Genomic DNA, 21532 nt, shown 5'->3' on the forward strand with positions numbered 1-21532 from the left:
ATTGAGAACCTACAGAACAAGTAAAACATTTCAGGTACTTGGGTGCAATTTTAAGTGAGGATGGTAAATTAAATATGGAAATAGACAACAGAATCAATAAAGCAAGAAAGAAATTAGTCAAAACACTGAATTAGCTTACACAAGACAGTGTTCAAACCAATTTTAACTTATATGGATCTGAGAGCTGGATTAGAAATAATACACTTGACCAAAAACTAGAGACAGCAGATGTGAGAGTCCCGAGAAAGATTAGGGGTGTGAACAGATGGCATCAATGGTAATATCATATTAAAAAACGAGGATATTAGGAAAGAGCTTAACACTGTTAGCATCAAACGTGTTAGTTAGCAGAGCTAATCTCAGGTGGTATGGTCACTTAAACAAAATGGGAGAGGAAAGATTAGCAAAACAAGTGTTCTCTGCCAAGTTGGCAGGAAAAAAACCCAGAGGAAGACCAAGGTATAGATACAGGAAAATACTGGATTGATAGGAAAAAGTGCCTTAGAAGACAGAAATATAAGATCTAATAATGTTGGAAATCTAATAATAATCTTGGTAGGTAACAGATTGATTTGGAGGATAGGAAGTTAGTAATGATGTAATTGTATAACTCACATATAGAAGCTAATTTCAGATGCACTCTTTGTTTGCGCCTGAAATTAGCTTCTATATACATGTTGCCCCAGGAATGAGTTAAGTTTTTCATGTAGTACTATTATATCCTGTACACCCCTTTAGGGTACATGTCAGGAATTTGATGATGATTTTTTTTTCTGCTACATTAGAAGAAGTCTTTAAGAACATCTCATGGAAAAATTATAGAATCAGCATCAGAGGAAAAAAATTCAATCACTTATATTTTGGAGATGACATTTTCCTTTTAGCAAAAAATAAAGAAACTCAGGAAATGGTACGTGACCAGTTCAATTTTTGTAAATGAATTTAGGGACACAAAACACAAGTGTTGAAATGATTATTTTACTAATTATTAATAAAATAACACATGACGTTTCGACCCCTGTATTGAGGTCTTCATCAGAAGGATACATGTGTACAGGAAAGCAAGCTACATGATCTTGCCCTCTATAAAGGTAAATTATATCTACGCTGTTAATTAATCTTTTTCTTAGTCTGACCTCTAGTGATTAAAAAAAAATTAATAAATAAATTAAATATAAAATTACAATAAACTCCGCTAAAGTACTCCTGTACTAAGATTCTTCTTTTTGTACAGTACAATTTTTTTCTTCTGGACTTGTACAGTTCAAGTTGCTATTGAAAGTTAAAGGGGGGGGGGGGGGGGAACCTTCAAGTCTTCTGTAGTTGCTATAAAGGTTGCAAATGGGTCCTGCACATCCTTGGATATGGTTAGACCATCATTTTTGTTCAGATTTGGATTATGTTTGAGCATTTCACATGCTTCTTTAAATTTCCTCTCAAACCAGGTTTTGGTGCGGTGTAGGGACTTGGTACTTTTCCAATCAATTCTTGGTATGCTTGGAGTGCGTGGTCAGAAAGGCCGGTTTTTCCAAAATGGAGGTATTTAATGTGTCGTTTGTGTTCGTCCTTCCTAATTGGGATGGTTTGCCCTGTTTCCCCTATGTATGGTAGGTTACATGTGCATTGTATTTTGTAAACCCCTGGGTGGGCTAGGGGTTTACAAAATACAATTTTGTAATAGCCCACCCAGGGGTTTAACTTTGGAAGAACTGAGTCATCATCATGTATATCAAGGATTTAGGCCTAGCATGGCCTGTTCCAGCCTTAGAAGTCATCGTTGAATCTTTTAAGAGGACGTCCTGGTTTTCTTTTTCCTAATGGCTTGTACTTTAAGGCTTGTTTTGGTAATCTTTCTATTTTCATTCTTTGAACGTGTTCCATCCATTTATGTTTATATTTTTTAATTTTTTCTATTACTGATTCTTGGTTTAATTCTTTCATAATTTCTTTGTTTCTTTTGTGATCAAATAGAGTAATATTTGATCAGGCACAGTATAAATACAAATATTAGGGGTACTACGGGGAGCAATAACTTAGATATTGGTATAAGTTTTGGTAAAATCTCGGGCATAGAAGTTAGAAGAATATAGATAAAAGGAATTTGTAAGATTAGAGTAGAAATCGTAAATTGGGACACAACAATATGATAGAGAGGCATATATGTAATGCGTTTTTATCAGATTAACACTGAAAAGGCTTTTTATAGAATGGTGGAAGATGAAAGAGAAAAAGAGTTCATCCATGAAAGCTGTATAAAGAAGGTGTAAGAATCAGGAAAGTGAGAATCAGTTTTTTTTTATTTTTGATGGAGAGTGGTGAATGATTAGAATACATTGTCTGAGAGTGGCGACTGCAGAGAATCTGAATGCATTTAAGGTACAGAGTTGTGTATGTGATATAAAGCCTGCCCACAATGAGTTGGACTCCTTGGAGGTTGGAAGATAAATTATCTTTACTACCTATTGCTTTCATAAAATAATCATTATACTATTTAATAAAACACTTGAAATAAAGATTAAAACAAACACCAGAGAGAGAGAGAGAGAGAGAGCATTTTTTTATGTTTATAATATGTAAATATAAGAACAGGCTTTTTAATTTTTTTGCTTTTTTAAAGTTCTGTAAGTCCCATGAAATGCAACTATTCATATTTCTCTCTCTCTCACACACACACACACACACACACACACACACAATAAATGGTAACATATTTTTATGTTGTGCAATATCAATATATAATTAATGCTTACTTTCACAAACATAAGGTTTTTCCATATCAGTATAATCATATCGATCTGCTCTTTTTCGGCCTCTAGTACTCTGTATGAGTAAAATAAAAAAATAAAAATAAAATTATGAAATTTGATGGAAAAGTTATAATATAATAACAGAAAGTTCATTTAATTGTTGACCATTACAGATAATGCAAATTCTCAGTAATATCAAATTTAAGCATAAGCAAAACAAGATTAAATTAAATTTTTCCTTATATTTTAGACAGCAGTTGAAAAACAGTTCTGGAATATGAGATAACGGGCAAAAACGACTGACTGTTTTTGTTTTCTTATGACTATACAACCAAACTATCTATTCTATGGTTTTAAGAGAAAAGAAAAGTAATTAGATCATAGTTTGTTGGGTTAGTTTTATCTATTTATTATTATCATTTTTTTTTTTTTTTTTTGTGGGATAGGATGAACAGATTATTGTTTCCATGTTGTGGGGTAGATGCCAATAAGTAGGGAAGGCAGATGACTTTTAGTTCCATTGTATTCTTCTGATTTCTTTCTAATGAAAGACTAGGGGTAGAATAGGGCGAGTAGTTCTTGATAAAGTTGTAGGAGGCTGCTTTGCCTTGGTCATCTATGCAAGAGTCTGAAGAGAGGAGTAATTGCCAGTAAGTCAGCCTTCCTTTTTCGTGATGTCACACATGCTATTTTTGATGTGGGTCATGGAAAGAGAGGGATAATACAGGCTAAGTGTGATACTGGAAATTTTGGTTTTGATCCACTTGCATTATACAAAATTTTTTTCGTGGAATGCCTTGGAAAACTTGCTTGGGGAACCATGGCTTGGATGGTGATATTTTGTATGGAAGGAGAAATAAAAAATCATTCTAGTAAAAATTATTTCTGTTACTTGGTCTGAGTGGATGTTTGAATCTGGAGAACAGAAATGATAGTCATCATGGAAAGAAGTAGAAATTATGGAGATCATCCCATTTGGCATGAGAGTGAGACTAGGTAGGTAAAGATGGTCTTATAATGAAAAAAACTTATGTGAGATTGTTTCCTTTAGCATTACACAGTGATCAGAATTTATTCCAGACAAATTATGGAGACTACAACAACTGTGTTAGAAATAATTACTTTAATTTCGCGATGTTTCGACCTTCATATTAAGGACTCTGGAGAATATACATATGCATACAGAGACAAGCTATATTACATTTCAAACAGTATGCCAAAGAGACAGCGATTTGATCAATGGTTATTCTACTGACCTGACCTCTAGTGAAAAAAAATTAAATAAAATAACTACATCAAAGCTATATTCTATTTATAACTTCATCAGAGAACAATTGCCTTAATTTAACATGAGAGTTGTTATATTACAGCTAAGATTACATCCTATGTAATTACATCCTGCTAAGATTACACTGAATGCTGGATTACATACAGTCCTATTTATAATTAACTCTTAGACGGAAAGGTTATGCGGGTAGAATATGTGCCTTCCATACTCTTGGGATTTTTAGACCATCATTATTGTTAAGATTAGGATGGTTGATAAGAATTTCAAAGGCCTCCTTAAATTTATGTTTATACCAGGGTTTAGCGTGATGTAAGCAACAGGTGCCATGCCTTTCCATTCAATTCTATGTGAAATATTCAGGGCATGATCAGAAAGAGGATTTACCATAGTTATTAAATTTAATGTGCCATTTATGTTCCTTTTTTTCTGATAGGAATTGGGCATCTTGTTTCACCTATATAGGGCAAATTACAGGTACAATGAATATGGTATACTCCAGGGTGGACCAGTGGAGGAAGTGGATCCTTAAATGAGTTGAGTAAGTTCTTTAATTTTGCAGGAGATTTAAAAGTAGCATTAAGGTTGAATAATTACTTGCCCACTCATATCACAGGTTTTCAGTTACAGGTTTTTTGTCTTCTCATGTGTCGGACTGATTTATAAAAAAAATTAATTTCAATACTTTAAACATCAACAAACAACCATTATGATGCAAATTAGGATGATATAATTAGGGCATCATAACTTTCCTTAAACAAGCAATCATGCCTAAAATAGACTTCATGTCTTTCCAAAGGATTCTATGTTCACTGATGCAACTGATAATAGATGTCAAATGTATCAGGTACCTCTGCCTAGTATGCATCAGATAATCTGATACATAGTGGGTAAAGAAAGAGGAGCAGTCCAGTGAAGGTCAATAAATAGAATAGGTTATTGCAAGATTAAACTTTTCAAATTTTTGAAGCCATCATAGATAAATTTTTCACACCTCCCCCATAACATCTCAAGAACCGTACCGTCTCTCTGTACAACCCCCCATTGTAAGAAAGGTTCTGATTCCATAGATTTCAAGCATTTCTAAGTGTGCTGCCAGAATTATGAAGTTCTGGTTGTCACCAGACAACCTTTCAGATTTTTTGTACTGAACCTCCTATTTCTTGACCTCGCGTGTTTTTGTTTCCATGTGATATTCACAAGGAACCTGAGCCTCGATCATTTCAGCCAAACTCGTTGCTTTTACTGAGAACACCAAGAACTTCATTCAAAATTCATTATGGTGAATTTTATATGTCTGATTTGTCTCTATATTTTATCAATAAGTGTAGTTTCCTTCGGAAAGACAACTGTACACAGAAGCTATTTTAGGCATGAAAGCTTGCTTAAGGAGATTTCTGAAGCTCCTATTTGAATCCAGTAGGAACTAATCCTAAGCAGGCTGTAATTAGTTTAAGTGCACAAGTGTTATGTTATGCATATTCTGTAAGTTTGTGTCATTTTGTTATGTGATTCTCACTCGTGAATGGTTGCAAGCCCATAATACATTAGTATTGTGAGTGGGCTAAGGATTTTTTTTTTTCTTTTTTCATCATCATCAAATTCCTGACATGTACCCTCAAGGGGTGTATAGGATATGATAGTACTACATGAAACATTTACATCATTACTAACTTCCTATCTACAATTTTCCTCCAAATCAGACTGTTACTTGTCAAGATTCCAACATTATCAGATTTTATATTTCTATCGTCTAAGGCACTTTGTACCGTATCAATCCATCTATATCTTGGTCTTCCTCGGGGTCGTTTTCCTGCCAACCTGCCAGAGAACACTTGTTTTGCTAATCTTTCCTCGCCCATTCAGTTTAAGTGACCATACCAGCTGAGATTAGCTCTGCTAATGCATTCCTAGATGCTGACAATGTCAAGTACTTTCCTAATATCCTCATTTTTAATATGATATTGCCATTGCTGCCATCTGTTTACGCCTCTAATCTTTCTCAGGACTCTCATATCTGCGGTCTCTAGTCTTTGGTCAAGTGTTTTACTTCTGACTCAGATCTCAGATCCATAAGTTAAAACTGGTTTGAATACTGTCTTGTATACAGCTAATTTAGTGTTACGACTAATTTCTCTCTTATTCATATGAATCTATTCAATTGACTGCTTACCATACCAGCTTTGTTGATTCTGTTGTCTATTTCCATATTTAATTTACCATCTTCAGTAAAAATCATGCCTAAGTAGCTGAAAAGTTTTACTTGTTCCACAGGTTCTCCGTTCAAAACACAGTTGACATTTTCAACGATTCTACCTATTTGCGTTATCTTTCTCTTTTTATTGCTGACCTTCATACCATATTTATTACAACAGTTATTCAATTTAGTCAGGGAATCTTGCAAACTTGTAGCGGATTTATTTAGAAGTATAACATTGCTGGCAAAGGTTGGTTGATTAGTAGAGCCTCTGCTACTAATGGCTCAGTTAAGTAATTTTGAGTGCAGTTAGTAGTTGGAAGGGAACCAATCGTTCGATGCTGTTGGCACACTCTCCCTCGATGAGTCTTTGGACTCCCTGGAGGTGTCAAATAATAATAATAATAATAATAATAATAACAACATCGTCCGTATAAAGCAAAGAGCTGACATTAACATCTCCAATTCTGATATCATGTTTAATACCCCTTTCTTCCATAACGTGATCCATATAATGAATAACAGAGGGGATAATGTACATCCTTGTCTCACACCAGATTTAACATTAAACCATCTTCCTGTACTTCCTTCAATTCTAACTGCTCGCTTGCAACTCAAATAAAGACTAAGTATTGCTTGATATAATGCCCCATTGACACCATATAACTGTAACGTATTGAATAGCTTCTCTCTTGGCACCTTATCATATGCCTTTTCCAGATCGACAAAACTTAAATACAGATAAATAAATAAATAAATTTTTTATAAATAAATAAATTTAAATAAAAATAAATAAACTTAAATAAATTTTTATTTCATTAATTTTATAATTTCTTTTGTATTTTTATTGATTTTTTTGCATGGTCCAGAAGCCTAGCCTTGCTCTAGATACCAAAGATGGAACTTTTTTAATCCCCCCAAACAACTCCATTAAGCAGAGTGGTGGTCTCACACTGGGTGATGAAATTCATATCCAACCTAAAACAAATGTTAGGTACATTATATCTGGTAAGCTTCACTTCACTTGAACACGGTTAGCTGATTGTTACATGTTCTTATCTTGTTTCATACTAGCTTGTAGTTTCTATATCACTAAGGAGAGATAAAAAAAAGTTCCATCTTTGGTGGATGGAACTTTTTCCGAACATTAAACCATCTGATACAAATTTTCCAAACTTTTTCCAAACATTAAACCATCTGATACATATTATGCAAAAATACATAATAAATTTTGCATTTATTAATACTACCAAAATTTCCATTACTACAATTTTGGTAGTAATGGAAATTTTTTTTTAATAACAATAAACAATACTTAGCCAAGCTTATGTTTTGGCATACTGTACGCCCACAGCTGCATGACCCTTCTGAGCATGTCAGAAGGAGGAGAATCCATTCCGATATTAGGGTAATCAATGCGTTTTGTGGGATCTGTATTTATTATTATATGTCAAATAATTAGCTTTTCTTTTATCAAAATTCTAGTTCTTAAAGTGGTAATTATTTTGCTTGTACAACAGTTGGAAAATTTATATAAAGCACGTGATTTCACATGTTGGTGACCAATTCGTATATCCTTTATTTCTTTCTCCCCTTCAGCATGAATTGACTATTCTTGGCATATTGTCAAATCTGGTTCTATGAAGTGTGGGCATACAATACTTATGGTAAAACCTAACATGCTGGAATAAGTCCAATTTTCGAATTCTATACCTTAAAATACATGGAATTCAGTGTTATTCACAGCTAGTTAATCCATTCCTAGTATTTTTAGACTGTGCTAAGCTGTTTATCTTCTTTTATGGATATTTATTTCCATTTGATGATTTGTGTTGAGAGTAAATTTTCCAATATGCAAATTCTAACTACAAACCTAAAAGGAAAAAAACTGAGACCTAAAAGGCATATTTTGTTGCACTGTAGGTATGCCATGGAAAAACTCCTTTAAGTTAACATTGTAGGCATAAACTTAACTTTTCACAGTTTGCTTGTTAGTGAGTGAGTTTTTCTCTAACAAAGCTTGCTATAGTAAGAAATGACCATGTCTATGCTGCCTTAATTACAAAAAAAAATTACTCTGTATTCTACCTTAATGAAATCTTCTCCTTTGTGTATAATAAATATTTCTTTTGTCATCTTTAAGAAGCTGTTAATTCTCTAATTTGTACAGCATATATAACATATGCAAAAGATTATGCAAAGTATATATGCTGAGTCTCAACAATTGCTAAAAATATGAATGCTCTTTGAAACATTCCCGAACATACAATTTTGGATACTTTTTTGAAGAATGTGTTTAAACAACTGTGTTTAGAGGATTTAAAGAATATTTAAAATTGTGATGGATTAAGATAGCTGGGCAACCAAAATGGACCTGCAATCCAAATTCAGGTGATGGCAAGTTCAATTTCACAAAATTTGAACACACTCTTCCCACTTGACCTTACAAAAGAAACATTTGAAAAAAATAAAAAAAATAAAAATTAAAAAAAAAAAATAAATAAAAAAAAATTGTTTAATTAGCTAGCAGCATTACATAAGTTTCTTTTTGTGGGAAAGGAACTACAAATTATCTAAAATCAAACAATGTTCAGCTTCATATTAACACACTCACCCTAATTCTTCTTTTCTTTTTGCGAACATATGGCTCTTCATAATCTTCAAGATCAGTGTCAGGATCTTCAACATCTGGTACATCAAGATGCTCTACAGACTCCTCAAATTCTTTGTACCAGGAATCTTTAGAATCTTCAGTAATCTTATCAGCACCTTCTCCATCATCAAGACGGGCAACTGCATTTTCCAACATGCTAATTTGATGACCTTCTAAATAAAAATTTTTCTTTTAAATATCTACACATATATCTAATGCATAATATATATATCAAAATGGACACCCAGATAAATAAGTACTTTTATATTATATAATCAATAGTGCTTCAGAAATATTTATACTTGATCATTATCATATGCTACCAAAGAGAGAGAGAAAGATGTATTTCAGATTTAAAATAAGATGCACAGAGCATGACAACTAGAAATGGTAGTAAAGGAGAACAGTGTGAAAGTAATGTTTTTCTTCCCCCCCTTCTTTCTTTTAATGCATGGCAGGGAGCTTTACATGTCACTGAGTGGACAGCAATAGTCACTAGTTCCATCACAGTGAGTGTCACTGTGGACTTTTTTTTGGAGGAAAGCACTACAATCAGAACAATACATGGAGAGATTGCAGAAACAACATCTGACTACATGTCAATTGTACCCAAGGGATGCAAATGCAACACAACACTTATCCACAGCATCGATCTATCACCCTCTGACTACCATTGTTTGACATGCTAAAGAATGCCAATTTGCAAATGACAAGACATTGACATTAGCCATTTCTGAAGGGCTCTGACTTTTGCAGGGTTGGCATACAGCATCTTGCCAAACAAAGACAAAAGCATATACAGAATGATGGAGACCATTGAAAAATGACGGAGTGCCCACAAAAGATGAATGATTAACCCGTCTAAAAGCCAATTTAATAAATAAATTATATTTTCTTAGAGGGGGAAAAATAGGAGGGCAGTGGCCCTCATATTTTAATATATAAAAAACAGAGAAATAGTGTTATCATTAATTAGCTGTTGTTACATACATAAAAAAAGCTCTGATAGAAACAATTTCAAAGTGACAATAACTTCCATGTTTTAGGGACTAATCAGAGGAGACTAATGCCATCTTAAATAAATATTACATTAACTGCAGATTCTGCAAAGACTTCTTGTAAGTTGGCATTAATGTTGTACTTTAATGAAATAATTTACAGAAACAAGAGAACTGATTAAACAAGTTTAATCGATTTTAATATTTCGGCTCAGTCAAAGAGACATCAGGAATACAATGTTAAAATTGTAATTGTACACACAAAAAAACACTCGAGCAGAAATACGTGGAAGAAATGAGGTAGGATAAATAAAGACTAAAGGAGACAGCTTGAAGCTATAGTACGGAATGAGGAGTTGAGCTGTAAGGAAATAAATGCCACTTGGGAAATGACAAAGAAATACATAACAGCATCAATGTGTGAATGCATTATGAAGGTCAATAGGGTGAATAAGGTAGGTATAAAATGGATGAATGAGGGGCTTAAGCATGAAACCTGGAAGAAGAAGGCATTTTGGAAGCAGTAAAAGTTGAATAATGGTAATAATCAGTTACATGAAGAGTAAAAAGAATAAGCCAGGACAGTGACTCAATAAGGGCAGAAAAAGTGCAGTACGAGCAGAAATTAGCAACTCAAGTCAAGAAAAACCCTAGAGAGTTTTTCAGATATGTGGTAAGTGAAAGGAGAAATGATTATGGTAAGATGATGTTAATGAATGAAAATGATAACTGCAGAAGACATCGTTGAGGTACCTCAATTCTGTGAACAATTTATAAGGGTGTTTCATCATCATCAGGGTGGAATCATGAGAAACTTAAGTGTAGAGGACACAGGAGAGGATGCTTAATTGTGAGTGAGCAGGAGGTATATGAAGAAATAAATAAACTTGATGTCAATAAGGCAATAGGATTTGATGACATATCACCATGCATTTTAAGTGAATGTTCTTCCAGGAAATTGGAAGTAGCATTGGCATGCATGTTTAATAAGAGTTACAACAGCACAAGTTCCAAGGGAGTGGAAAGAAGGTAAAATTGTTCCAATGCATAAAGGTGGTGATAAAGCTGTAACTACAAATTATAGGCAAATCTGTACATCTGGAGTTGTAGTGAAGGTACTAGAGAGATTAGACAGAGAAATGGGTTGCTAACAGTAGTATTCTCTGTGATTATCAGCATTACTTTGTTAAAGGGAGATGGATCATGTTTTACTAACTTATATACCATAACATAACAAGGTGACAAAAGTCATGGACAAGGGAGATGCATATACAGTGGTATACTTAGATTTTGCAATAGATTTTGATAGACTGCCACACAACAAGCTGTTAAATAAACTGAAATGAATGGGACTGGATAACAGACTAGTGAGTTTGGATCAGTGACTGGCTGTTAGATAGGTATCAGAAAGTTGTATATGGGTGGGGGGGGGGGGTGCAGCAGTATCCCAAAAATGAAATATATAACTAGAAGTGTGCTTCAGGGATCATTTTTAGCACCATTGTTGCTCAATTTGTATATTAATGATACTGGGATAAGTTTAACTGGTGATATGCACCTGTTATGGCCTTACAGGAGGACTTGAATATATATATATATATATATATATATATATTGAATGAACAGGTAAGTAGAACTATCAGTTCAAATGTTGCAAAGTGTAAGGTTTGAAATTTAGTAAGCAATGATAGGATGCAAAGTATACACTTTATGGAGAAACTTTGAAGGAGGTAGAGGAGATGAGAGATCTGTGGTAGACAAGGACTGGAAATTCAGGGGGCACAACGCACAAGTTGTGAAGACATCACATCAGATAATGGCAGAGAGGAGGAAGAGGGCGAGTATTATTGAGATATATAAGCTAGTCAGGAGTTATCAGGTTGATATGGAAGAGAATTTTGGAAGAGGGGGGAGAGGAGGTAGAACAAGAGGCCATTCCTGGAAACTGTATAAGGAGGGTGTGAGCAGAGGAGCGAGGAGAAGTTCTGAGCATGGAGAGTGGTTGGTGACTGGAATGTATTATCTGAATGTTTTGTGAATGTAGAAACACTGAATCAGTTTAAGGCATAGTTGGATGAGCTTTATGTGTGATAGTATGTACCTCCCATAATGATTCTCTGACTCCATGGAGGTCAGATGTTGTTAATATCTTTGTCTTTTAGATGTTATTATGCAACCTAAATAATTAAGCTATATCATCTGTTCTATTATTTTATCTTCTATGACTACTTTTTTTTTCTCTGTCTAATATGATCTCTACCTTTACATGCCATGATTTTTGATAAAAATATGATCTCTACCTTTACATGCTTTTGATTTATGCAAAATCTTTAGATTGTTGGTTTATCTTATTTAATTCATAAACTGATTTTTGTAGGTCATCTTCATTATCTTGCAATGTAATGTGATCACATGTATACATCATTGTACTGATAACAGTTCTTTTGGTTTAACTGGACACCTTGTTTTATTGTTGTCCATATATGATTCACACACACATACACTGTAAATAGAATTGGACACGTGGCTACATTTCTTGTCTTACACCTTGATTTGATTACCTTCAATCTCTTCTGTTAATGTATTACTAATTGTAACTATTTTTGTTTTTATATAAACTTTGTACAGCTTGTATTAAATGTAATGAATATCCTTATGTTTTCATTATAATCCATAATTTTTCTTTTCATAAAAGGTCAATGCATCTATAAATTAGATTCTTCTCTTATTAACAATTCATGATTTTAAGAAAAACCTCAACTTTTAACCAATCTGATGGCATTTCACATATTCTTCAACAGTTAAGTTGAAGAAAATCAGGGAGTGGCAAACTTTTTCTGAGAAGGGCCAGATAGTAAATACCCTATGCTTCATGGGCCAAGAGGTAAAATTGAAGATATCATGTATTTAGATATGAAATAATAATTTTTAAAAAATTTGTAAATAACAAAATAAAGAATTGTGTACAACAGATTTCTGTAAAATATGAGACATAACTGAACTTAATTGGGTTCAAAGTTAGCATTCCCGATTGTCAAAAATGATGCAAATATTCATCAGATAAGGTTGATTTGTAATGAGATTTTCAGTATTTCATCTTAGAAATGTCTTTATGTTGCTACTGAATTTGAATATAAAAAAAATATGTAACCTATATTTACCTACAAACTCATGTGTGACTAAGAAATGCATGGCAATCAAAATCACTGAGTGCGAGTAGCAACGAGAGTGAAACATACAATCACTGTTGCAATTACATATGTGGCAAAAAAGCAGCCATATAAAATATGCAAACGAATGGACACACTGTATCACATTAACACTATTCTATGGATCCTGAAACAAATTTCATGATTCTCTCATGACATTCATTTAAAAATCATCAACTCACGAGCTATGCAGTAATAGATGACAGGCTAGATCAGGCCTGCAGGTCATAGTTTGCTGACCCCCTCAGGGTTAATCCCAATTAATATAATGTTGTAATGCTTTCTTATTGAAAGAAATACTTTGTATACTTGTTCTACTTCTTGTTTTTTCTTATTTGTTGTTTTCTCTGTTAGTATTTCTATTTTAGAAACCACTAAATAATGATCTGAAAATATTTTCTCTGTAAACATGTACATCTCTTACACATGGAGCTAGTTTGTGATTAGTAATGATATAGTCAATTATATATCTTGTTCCCCTGCCATTCCAAGTATATTTATTTATATTCCTTTTTTTTTTTCCTTCAAAAAAACATTTTTAATTTACTGAAAATGCAAAAAGTCTAATAGTTCTTGACTATTATTATTTATGCAAATTTTTCAATATCTACCTATAACATTTGGGATAGATTTTTTCCAACTCTAGCACTGAATTATTTTACAGCATTTATTTAACTGTTTTGCAGTTTGTAAAACTATTCAGACTTATCTTTTCTAACTTCTTCAGGGGGTGTAGATTCCTATAATATTTAGGTAGTTTCCATTTGTTTTTAATTTAACTGTTAAAATACAATCATTTACAAAAGTGTATTTTTGTATTTTAATTTTATATTTATTATCAACTTAAATGGCCATTCCACTTGAAGCTGATATGTTGATCTACTCTACTATATAATGTAATATAATCATCTATATATCTTCTGTTCTTTAAACTTTTTTTTTTTTAAAAAAAAAAAAGGGTGCAACAATGTTCACAATGAAGAGCACAGTGGCCAAGCCAATTGTGGTGACAGACGATATGGTGGAAAGAGTGAACATGTAAATTAACTATGGTTCCTTGATGAAGAAAATCAACAGGGATGATCCCTTTTCTATCCCAGAAGACAGTGGTCATTTTTAACCGACGGTGACTGAATTTTTTTTTTTTTTTTTTTTTTTTTTTTTTCCCGGGGTACGATGAATGGCACCACTGCATTGATTGTTGTGTTGACTCAATGTTTGTGTACGAAATCCATATTTCATCACCAGTCACAATATGAGAAAAGAAAAGCTTATCTTCATTTTCGTAACACTCAAAACATTTTTGAGCTGATTACACTCGCTGTTTATGTGCACCAGTCAGCATTTCTGGGACACATCTGGGAATTCAAAAAAAGTTATGTAACTGTGAAATGACACTCTCTTGAATTTTTGTATTCACTCTTTCCACCAAATCATCTGTCACCACACTTGGACAACCACTGGGACACTTGATTGTGAACATTGTTGCACCTTTCTTTAAACAAACGACACCACTGCCTAACCTTTCTGTCACTCATTACATTAGGCCTATAAACCTCACATTTACACAATCACTGGTGAATTTCTGCATCACTACAGTTTTCCACCAACAAAATCTGTATCCATTATAAAATATTCGTAGAAGACAACAAACAATAATGGAACAAAAGTAAAATGGTCAACAGCTAGCAAATGAATCATGCTATGCTACAATGCATGTGACCCTCTCTCATATCTTATTTGGTGGTAAATTCTGAATGGATCTTACTTTCTGGATGTACCTCATAAATACACGGTTCAAATACTGCAATGGACTTATCATTTATTCCACTCAAAGCCAATTAATTCACAGCATTCTTTGAAAGGCAAGTTATGGCTATTTACCAATTAAAATGAAAAAATTTGGCTCTGCTATGTTCATATCTTTATTATTGGCCAGGATCTATGGAACTAAAAAGAACTGATAAGTTACCTAAACAACTTGCAGCCTCCCATGAACTTCATGTTGGAATTAAAAAATAAAATGTTTTCCACTTTTTTTTTTTTTTTTTTAGAAATCTTCCAAGGTTTCTGAGCAAAAAACTCAGTCTGTATCTGGAGGAGGATACTGTTCATCTTACCAATCAGCACAAAAAATAGATGTAATCAAATATTATGGGATAGGGATTACAACATGATCATCTCAACCTAATCCTATTGCAAAACAGTTATAAACAATATATATAAAAACACCCTACAGCAATTCTTCTAAGGAAATTTTTGATAACCAGGAACTAGGAGACTACACAGGAGCAGTATCCTCCCTTATATCCAACATGAGACAGAGATACTAAGATAACAGGAAATAAAATTAGCCTTCCCAAAATCTCAAGATTTTTATGTAAACCAAAACCTGTTCACCCACCTCTTAAATGCATGGCATGAAACACCTGCTTTGCCATGCTTACCTCTTCCATTTTGTTTAAGTGACCATACCATGAGATTAACTCTGCTCACACATTCTCCTGAATGCTAACAATGCTAAGTTCCTTCCTAATATTTTCATTTTTGATATTATTTTGCCATCGATACTATGCGTTCACTATCTTAATTTTTTTCAGAACTCATATCTGTGGTTTCAAGTCTTCAATCAATCTTTTTACTTCTAATCCAGCTCTAAGATCCACATCCATCTTGTATACTGCTATTTAATGTTCTAATTTCGTTCTTATTATTAACTATTATAATAACGGAATTAACTCACTTAAATTATTCTTTATTCATAGAATTTTCACCCTAAGTATCACAGGCATCATCAGTACAGGTAATACAAGGCTAATTAAACAATAACTGTTATATTCACAAAGTGCCACCTAAGCAGCTAAGGTTAAATTTACTAAATTTATTTTCTATAATTAATGTATACAATTATATGTTAGGAAAGATTTGCTGCTTTATAAAGTACTATTTCCCACAAGGTGAAAAGACATAGACCATTGGATCTGTTTAGGTTAGGGGAGTGAAGTAATGTTTCACATGTTTCTTTGTATAGCCATTCCATTAGGAACCGACTTTTGTGAATGACTTTTGTCTACCAGATTCCCTGCTCGTGTGGGTTATCATATTTTGGACAAACAGGAAGATCTGCTCAGGTCCGGTTAGAAGAACACCAGTCATATATCTAGTACCTTGAACCCAAACAGTCTGGAATTGCAGACCATGCCATCAACACCAGACAGAGTTAAGTGGAACAAGACAAAAGTCATTCACAAAAGTCGGTTCCTAATGGAACGGCTATACAAAGAAACATGCGAAACATTACTTCACTCCCCTAACCTAAACAGATCCGATGGTCTACGTCTTTCCCTCTTGTGGGAGATAGTACTTTATAAAGCAGCAAATGTTTCCTAACATATAATTATATACACATATATTTAATTATAAATTTTTTTAATTATTATAATTAAATAACTATTTAGTTATTTAATTATTAAATAATTAGGAATAGGCACTCAATACATTGAGTGCCTATTCCTTATATCTCCGGTATTTCAGAATCTATCGCAAGAATTTTAGAATTTTAAAGAAATATGATTTAACAGCTACGTATTCACCTATTAACAAATTGTCTTTTCATTTTCCTTCTCCTAAAGACAAATGCTCAACTTTATCTCTTCCTGGAGTTTATCAAATTCCTTACAACTGTGATCTCTCCTATTTTGGACAGACTGGACGGTCTCTTTTTAAAAAAAAGAATCCAAGAACATCAATCCTCCATTCTTCACAACAAACCTGAAAAGTCTGGATTGGCTCAACACTGGATTGAAACTGACCACAGCATCTTTTGGTCCAGGACTCGCCTCTTGCATAGATCCCGTTATAGGTTTGAACGTCTGTTCAAGGAAAGCATGGAGCCTTGCTCCATCGTCCCAACCTGAATCGTAATGAATGTATATCGATATCAAAAATCTGAGTCTAATCAAGATTACTCATTAATTTTTTTTTTTTTTTCAATCATGTCTCTACTTCAAAATATTCCGTTTCATACTTAGTGATATAACATCGCGCAGCGTGTTCTATTTTTAACGATCTCTTGTTAGTATTCTAGCTTGTATTTTTTTAAAACTGTTCTTGTAATACCACTGAGAATGGCCTGCTATTTCCAGACCGAAATATTTGGTTAATTAAATATCTTTCTTGTGTTTACGTGCATATATCATTCAATTTATTCAGTTGACTCTCCACCATACCAACTTTATTCATTCTTATTGTCTATTTCCATATTTAATTTGCCATTTTCACTAAAAACTACCTAAATAACTGAAATGTTTTATAATTCTGTTTTATAATAAGCAGAAATGTTTTATAATTATAATTTAAATATGAGCAGAGAACATGGTGCTGTAACTGAAATGGCAGTTGAGGATTTTTGAAATTCAGAAAGTATGTGGAAGAGGCAATAAGGAAAATAGTTCGATAGACAATAAAGTGGTCAATAATGATACTGAAAATCAGTGCAATTAACAGTAAGGTGGTAAGTGGGGGTCGACTGTGAACAAGTATGTGTGACTGGCAATAAAATAGTAAGAGTGAATGATAGCAAAAAAATGATGCAAGATTTGAAAGCTGGGTTGGTGAATGTGAGGCAAGAGATGAGGCAGATGAAGAATGAAATGAAGAGAATTGTAGATATGCTGGAAGAGTGAAGAAGATGAAAACGAATTATGTCGTTATGAAAGGTAATGAAAGACTTGCGAGTGGCATTGTATGGGGATTCCTTATGAGAGGTGTGATAAAGGAGATGTACAAGGTTTGTTTTCTGGAAGGTGTAACGAATTAAGTGACTGAGCCATTGAATATGAGCAGTAAATGAGAAAAAGAGTTCATAGTGGTAGTAGGGACAAATTACTTGACTGGGAACAAGAAGAATATAAGATTGGATATCAGGAGGTAGTTGAGAAGGATAAAAGATAATAGTGTGATAGGAAAGGCAGTCAAGTGTGTTGCATAGTGATAAGACGAGAAAGAGCAAAAATTATGATGATATGTCAGTGGAAATGTGTGAAGAAAAAGGAGTGTAATTTGTTAATATGTGGAATGAGTTTGAAGGACACGCTGAACTGTATAAGAGAAGAGTGCATTTGAATGATTTTGATGTAAGTCATTTGGAGAGAATGCTGCTTAGAAGGGAGAATAGCGAGTGCAAAGAATCAATCCAAGCAAGAAGCTAAGTGAAAGAGTGTGAGACTAAGGAGAAACTGAGGTGGTGCTTATGAATAAAGAAATGGGTTGTGTGTGTGTGTAAAAAATGAATGATTAAGTGTACAAGACAAACAGGGATACTCAAGGTGGAGTGTGGAAAAAAAAAGAGTGAGAAAGGTCAATGCTCAAAGAGGATGTGAATGCATGTGTAGCAGTGGTGGCCGATGAAAATTTTAAGTGGGGGTGCTGTATATACAAAAAAAAAAAACTTTTTTTTCCCTAATTAGTAACGAATTTATTAATAAATAAATTTACATATTAAAAATTGCTTTATTAAAAATATTTCATCCTCACCACAAACAAACACCAAGTTAAATCTGTGCATTTGTTTCGTGTAACGATAATTGAAAAAATATAATTCTTTTGATATTTTCAACAGTGACACTTCATAATTCAGCCTCGTATCTATAATAAAAAATAGTTCACCATGCACCAATAATAAACGTTTCATATCTCACAGAAATAAGGCGCGCGAGCATACTAAAAATACACTGCCACGTGAGCAGTTACGTTTGGGAATGACGTAACGTGCAATGACAGGGCAAACGAATATCGGCATTAGATCGCAGTGCATTTGTTTCATAATCTAAAGTGTTAATCGAACAATTCCAATTAATAACTATACAATCAATGTCAAAACATAAGCTGTAACCTTTAACATGTTGTACTGCATTTATATAATGAAGTAAGCATTATTATTTATAAACAGAAACAAAATTTTATTTTTTTTATTTTTTTCTTGGGGATGCTGCAGTGTCATAGTGCTGATGTACGGGCCGCCACTGGTGTGTACACAAGAAGGGAATGGGGATGATCCAGGATGTAAGGAAAACAGCTGGATATGAAGCAGGACCTGGAATGAGTCAAGAATAAAATGACTCAAGAAATGTATGGAGAAGTCACATCAAATAAATGGTATCAGTGAAACTTGGTATAGATCCAAGAATGAGCTGTTTTGTTTACATATGAATGCTAGAAGTATCAGAAATAAGGGAAATGATATGGTTCCATTGATTTAGTTTGTTCACCTAAAAACTGTTGGAATAAGTGAGACATGGTCAGATGAGGATGATATCCTGACAGAAATAGAGATGGAAGGGTATGATGTATTTCGTGAAGATAAAATACTGAAAAGGAAGGTGGAGTGTTACTGATGATAGAAAGAGAATTAGGTCCATATAAGGTAAAGATGCAAGGCTGAAATAGTGGCAGAGGTTTTGAGGCAGCATGGCGTGAGACAGAGGTGAACAGAATAAAATACTTAGATGTTGCTATAGACCTGGTAACAAGGAGGGTAGTGACCATGAAATGTATATTAACCAGGCGAATAGAACACGCGTGAACATCATGAGTGATTTAATTATAGCAATACAGATTTGGATGGTGAGATAGCAACTGGAAGTAAAGAAATGAGTTTCTCGAGTTTTTCAGAGACAACTACCTTATGCAACATGCAACAGAGGGTATCCGAGGATTGAGCATCTTGGATTTGATCATCTCATCAGAGGATATAATTATAAATGAGGTGTCAAATCTCCTTCCAATTGGTGAGGGTGACCATGAAGTAATTATAGAAGCAGTTGGCAGCTGTGTGAGGACTTCTGTGAGGAAATGGCATATGTGGAACTACAAAGCTGATGATTATGAGAATCTCAGGAGACAGGAGACACAGCTGTAGTATGGAATGAGGAGTTGGGTGGGAAAGATATCGATGCTGCTTGGGTGATATTCCAGAACTATTTAGTTGTGGTACACATGTAATTTTGTAATTTTATAATTATGGTAACTTCACAAGTCTCATTATATAAGAAAACAGTACTGAAACATTAGTACCATGGGTAGGCTAAGGGAAAGTGAATGGAGAGTCAGTGAGAGAGTAATCATCTATAAGGGGAATACCTCTCTTTTGGATAAAGAGGATAATTATTGTGCACCACCAAAATGTTAGGAGCTGAGTAGAACAGAAATACTGTTTAGAACGTAGCTTTTTGAAGACTCAAGAGGTTAGATGAAAGTCAAACCACAACGAGGAAACTGGCCAGTGAAAAGAATGTTATCAAAATTAAGGAAAAGTGAGGCATGCCTTTCTTCCAGGAAAAGAAAACAGGACTGTATTTTGGTAGCATTAAAATTCAATACATTATCTTCATCCACACATGAGAATGTAAGAAGATTTGTGGCCATTGCTTTAAACACTTTTAACATCTACTTTAAACAATCCTACTCATCAGCAAAGCTATGAGTAGGATTGGCACAAAGGAAGGAAGCTGGCAATCCACTCACAGAGTAACAGGGAGACAATAAGATGACAGCTTGGTAAGAAAATTGTGATGCCAGCCTCATTCAAAAGTCTAGGAAATATCAAAATTAAGTTTCTCCAAATCTTTTCACGGACTGTGTCCACAGCTGGTAAGCAAGGAGGGCCACTGCAGAATGAAAATAGCAGAAAACATTAATGATCACTAATTAATTAACAGCAATTTCTTAGTGAAGAAACTGATTGTTGATGACCATCACTTTCAGAGTAACGAGGTGGAGGCAATGGGATAATTTGATGATTAACTTTTACCTCTCTTTTGTAGAAATCATCATCATCATCATGCGTATCAATGATTTAGGCCCTAGCGTGGCCTGTTCCGGCCTTAGAAGTCATCGTTGAATCGCTTAAGAGGATGTCCTGGTTTTCTTTTTCCTGATGGCTTGTACTTAAGGCTTGTTTTGGTAATCTTTCTATTTTCATTCTTGGAACGTGTTCCATCCATTTATATATTTTTTTAAATTTTTTCTATTACTGATTCTTGGTTTAGTTCTTTCATAATTTCTTCGTTTCTTTTGATCAAATAGAGTATACTTTGCAGTTTTTCTCATAAACTTCATTTCTGCTGTTATTAATCTTTGTCTCTTTGTCTTTTTGTTTTATTGTCCAGATTTCACTTCCATACAATAAGACTGGTAGAGCTAATGAATTGTATACTTTTAGTCTGGTTTGTTTTTGAACTGGTTTGGTTTAACTATAGAGTTAATTATACCTGTTATTTTTAAATATTTTGCAATTTTTACATTTATATCTTTTTCATTTTCATGTGATCATACATCCTAGGTAGTTAAATGAATTCACCTGTTCTAAGATCTTGTTATCTATTACTATCTTAGTTCTTGCTAGATCTTGTCCTTTAAAGGCAATAGTTTTTGATTTTTCTGT

The 21532-nt window shown here is 33.7% G+C and overlaps 1 protein-coding gene across 1 annotated transcript in view; it reads right to left on the minus strand.

Moving 5' to 3' along the window:
- LOC150101611 (zinc finger protein ubi-d4 B-like) overlaps positions 1-9038 on the minus strand; it is a 244789-nt gene extending 235751 nt beyond the window's left edge. The window contains exons 1-2 of the mRNA XM_090399857.1: positions 8844-9038; positions 2751-2820 (exon numbers count right to left, since the gene is read on the minus strand). Coding sequence (XP_090255983.1) covers positions 2751-2820; positions 8844-9038 — 265 coding nt within the window. The remainder of the gene's footprint in view (positions 1-2750; positions 2821-8843) is intronic.
- Between the last annotated feature and the right edge of the window lie 12494 nt (positions 9039-21532).

Source organism: Typopeltis vanoorti, chromosome 11 (genome assembly GCF_054136105.1).
Source record: "Typopeltis vanoorti isolate ZY-2024b chromosome 11, IOZ_Tvanoo_1.0, whole genome shotgun sequence".
NCBI lineage: Eukaryota > Metazoa > Arthropoda > Arachnida > Uropygi > Thelyphonidae > Typopeltis > Typopeltis vanoorti.